This window comes from Sceloporus undulatus, chromosome 4 (assembly GCF_019175285.1).
Source record: "Sceloporus undulatus isolate JIND9_A2432 ecotype Alabama chromosome 4, SceUnd_v1.1, whole genome shotgun sequence".
Lineage (NCBI taxonomy): Eukaryota > Metazoa > Chordata > Lepidosauria > Squamata > Phrynosomatidae > Sceloporus > Sceloporus undulatus.
In genome coordinates, this window is record NC_056525.1 from 44,113,320 (window position 1) to 44,116,636 (window position 3,317).

General features: G+C 42.9%; 1 protein-coding gene across 1 annotated transcript in view; it reads right to left on the bottom strand.

The window, feature by feature from the left end:
- IPO9 (importin 9) overlaps positions 1 to 3,317 on the bottom strand; it is a 68,070-nt gene that overhangs the window by 37,310 nt on the left and 27,443 nt on the right. The window contains exon 3 of the mRNA XM_042465643.1: positions 116 to 134. Coding sequence (XP_042321577.1) covers positions 116 to 134 — 19 coding nt within the window. The remainder of the gene's footprint in view (positions 1 to 115; positions 135 to 3,317) is intronic.

Consider the following 3,317-nt stretch of genomic DNA (forward strand, 5'->3'; position numbering starts at 1 on the left):
GTTCAATCAGTCTGACAATCATCATCATCATCTTTAACTTTGTTAGCCGCCCCGATTGTTCTCAGAGGGGCGGGATACAAATAATAATATTATTATTATCTTCCAACAACCATACTGGCTCAATATGATGGTAGCTGTAATTCAACATTGTTGTAGGTACAGTGGATCCTTGTTATACGCTGGGGTTTGGTTCCAAGATCCCCTGTGTATAACAAAATCCGTGTATGCTCAAGTCCCATTAGATATAATGACATAGCAAAATGGTGTCCCTTATAAAAAATGGAACATCAAGGTAAATTTATACTTTTTTGGAACATTTTCAAACCGTGTATGCTTGAATCCGTGTATAAGAAGGGCCGACTGTACAAGGTTGAGAAAACTGCACTGGACTAGTTCTGTATGTCACAGCAGTTACAGATAAATGTTAGAGAAACTCCCACTATTGGTTTATTTGTAGATCTAACCCATTTAAGTTTGACTTGAAACTGAAAATATGAAGAGGACAGTAGATATTAACCAAGTTTTAAGTATAGTTGACCTCCTGCACCCACAGATTCAAACATTCTCTACTTGAAAAATATCCCCTGTCCCACAAAAATAATTTTAAAAAGCAAATCTTGATTCTTCCAATTTATATAAGGGGTACAATTTTACTACACCATTGAATATAATGGGACTTGAGCATCCACAGATTTTGATATCTGTGGGGTTGGGTTTTTTGGAACCAAACCTCAGCAGATACCAAGTGCCCGCTGTATCTACCAGCAATTCTTCAATGCTCCCAGTTTTGCTAGTGACTGGAAATACTTTCATATGTCTATAGAAAGTCCCCCCCCCGATCCTACAGAGCACATTCTGTGATTTCAAACAAGTTTAACAAAACCATCAACAGAAAGATTTGTCGCTGGCTTCATAGAGGCTCCTGGTTCCCACTGCTTTGCAGTTACCCAAAGTCTGTGGTGGTGTGACTGTTTGTTCCCTGTTTGATGGTCCCATTCAGAGTGCTTTGTCAGGAAGTCCAACTACACAGAACGACAGTGGAAAATCATAACACATCAGTCACACTACCACTTTCCATGGCACTGATGTGAAAGAAACCTGTTACCATTCTTGCATCTCATCTTAAAATAACAACTGGAAGTAGGAGGGCAAGACCTCATTCTGCTAGGCTCACATGTTTGAGGAATTTGCACTCTTTGAGTTAGGAAGATAGTAAAAAGGAACCAAAAGGCTGTTGTCACTATCCTCTGGTCTTCTCTTTCCCTGCAGCCATTACTGTGTCTTTTTTTGGAGGGGTTTGCTTGATTTTGAGGTTTATGACTGTGCATAATACAGTCTTATTGTGCAATACAGCTGGAGATGGTGATGATGATATTGGGCCTGTTTTAAGCTGCTGAGAAAGATAAGATCGGAGTGGCAAGCAGGGAGCATAACTGTACTGAAGCTTGAAGGGACATTAACGTTTGCATTTGTTAATCTCCCAGCTGCAACACATCAGATAGCTTAGAGACCACAGTGGATGTGATAGTGTCAGATACATGTGTTTCCATAGGAAGCAGTGGGTGGAAGGCCAGTTTTAAGAGTAAGGGAGGCACACCGTGAGGAGTGCAGAAAACGTAGGCTGCCCACGATGTCTCTGCCATTTGCTGAGTCTCCCATTTGCCTTATCTGGACTCAGGTACCTAGTGAGGAATAAACTCTTGTAAAGGAAGATCTGCAAGGAAATATTAGGCATGCTTCCCATGTCTACTATTAGTGTTTTAGCTGGATAGCCTACCCACCCCACATTCTACATTATTGGTATACTGCCGGATTCAAGTCTTACAAAACTCATACTACTTGCACTAATCTGCCTGGAATGTCTGTACTCTTGGCAACAAGTAAGGCCACTGCATTGCTTAGTCCACTGGTAGTTCCTAACTTCATCCAATAACTTGGGTCTAGTCTGTACTGCAAGAAAGCAGATCACTGTCATAGCAACATGTCTACAGGCATCCGTTTTCTGTGTAGAAAAACATATCACACCAACCACCTTTCCACTTACGTCAAAGGAAACTAAGCACTTTGTGGGTTCTCAGGATGTAAGCACTTCTCAATAACATGTGCCTAAAGGTACATGCACATACAGAGAGACTGACTGAAACTGTTGGGTTCAACAGTACTTCAGGCAAAGGGAACTGAGTGGATTCTACTATTTGGATTTAACGATTGGCACTGGCATACTGTATAGGGGCACCCTGTTACCTGGAAGTCTCAGCAGGAAGACATTCAAACAACTGAAGAAGAGTTAATGTTTGCAGAGACGCTACTCAGGTGCATTCTCCTCCATGGACAGCCTTTGTTAATGAAACAGACTTCTGTTTGTGCTGCTACATCATTATTGGTCAAGGTGTGATCCAGTGTGCCATCCACAATCTACTGCAGACCAGACAGGACTGGGCTCTGCACTCGTCATTTCCCAGAGCTTCTATTTTACAGGAGACTTCCTTCATGGTTTCTGACGATTCTGCGTAGCTGTTTTCTGTAGTGCCATGACAGAAAGGTGAGTGATGCCACTCTTACTTCACATTACGGAAAGAGGGGAATCTGGAGCTTGGGTTGGTTTGTTTGCTTGACATTTCTCAGAATTCCCAACCAGCTGTCATGCTGGCTGAAGATTCTGGTGGTGTTAAAAAAAAAAAAGGTGCTCTTTCAAGCTCTGGATTGCAAAGGGATCTTGTAGCATCTTTGAGACTAATGGAAAGAAAGAAGTTGGTAGCATGAGCTTTCATAGACTTCAGCCTCTACCCCAGCCATCTCAGGAAGTAGCCTGCAGTCCAAGAAAGTGCATGCTACCAACTTCTTTCAGTATCAAAGGTGCTCCAAGATCCCTTTGTGTACTGATTTTCCAAACATGACTATGGTCCAAAACACACTGCAGAAATAATCTAGTTTGAGACTGCTTTAACTGCCCTGGCTCAGTGCTAGGGAATCCTGGGAACTGTAGTTTTGTGAGACATTTAGCCTTTTCTGTCAGAGAGCTCTGGTGCCACAATAAACTACAATTCCCAGGATTCCCTAACACTGAGCCCACTCTATTCTGCTCTGGTCAGGCCCCACCTGGAATATTGTGCCCAGTTCTGGGCACCACAATTCAAAAAGGACATTGAGAAATTAGAGTATGTCCAAAGGAGGACAACGAAAATGGTGAAGGGTCTGGAAAACATGCCCTATGAGTAGGGTTGCCATAACCCGGTTGCAACCGGGTTTTTCCCGGTTTTGGCTGCACCTGCCCGGTCACGGCACGAGTGCAGCCAAAAACCGGGAAAAGCCCGGTT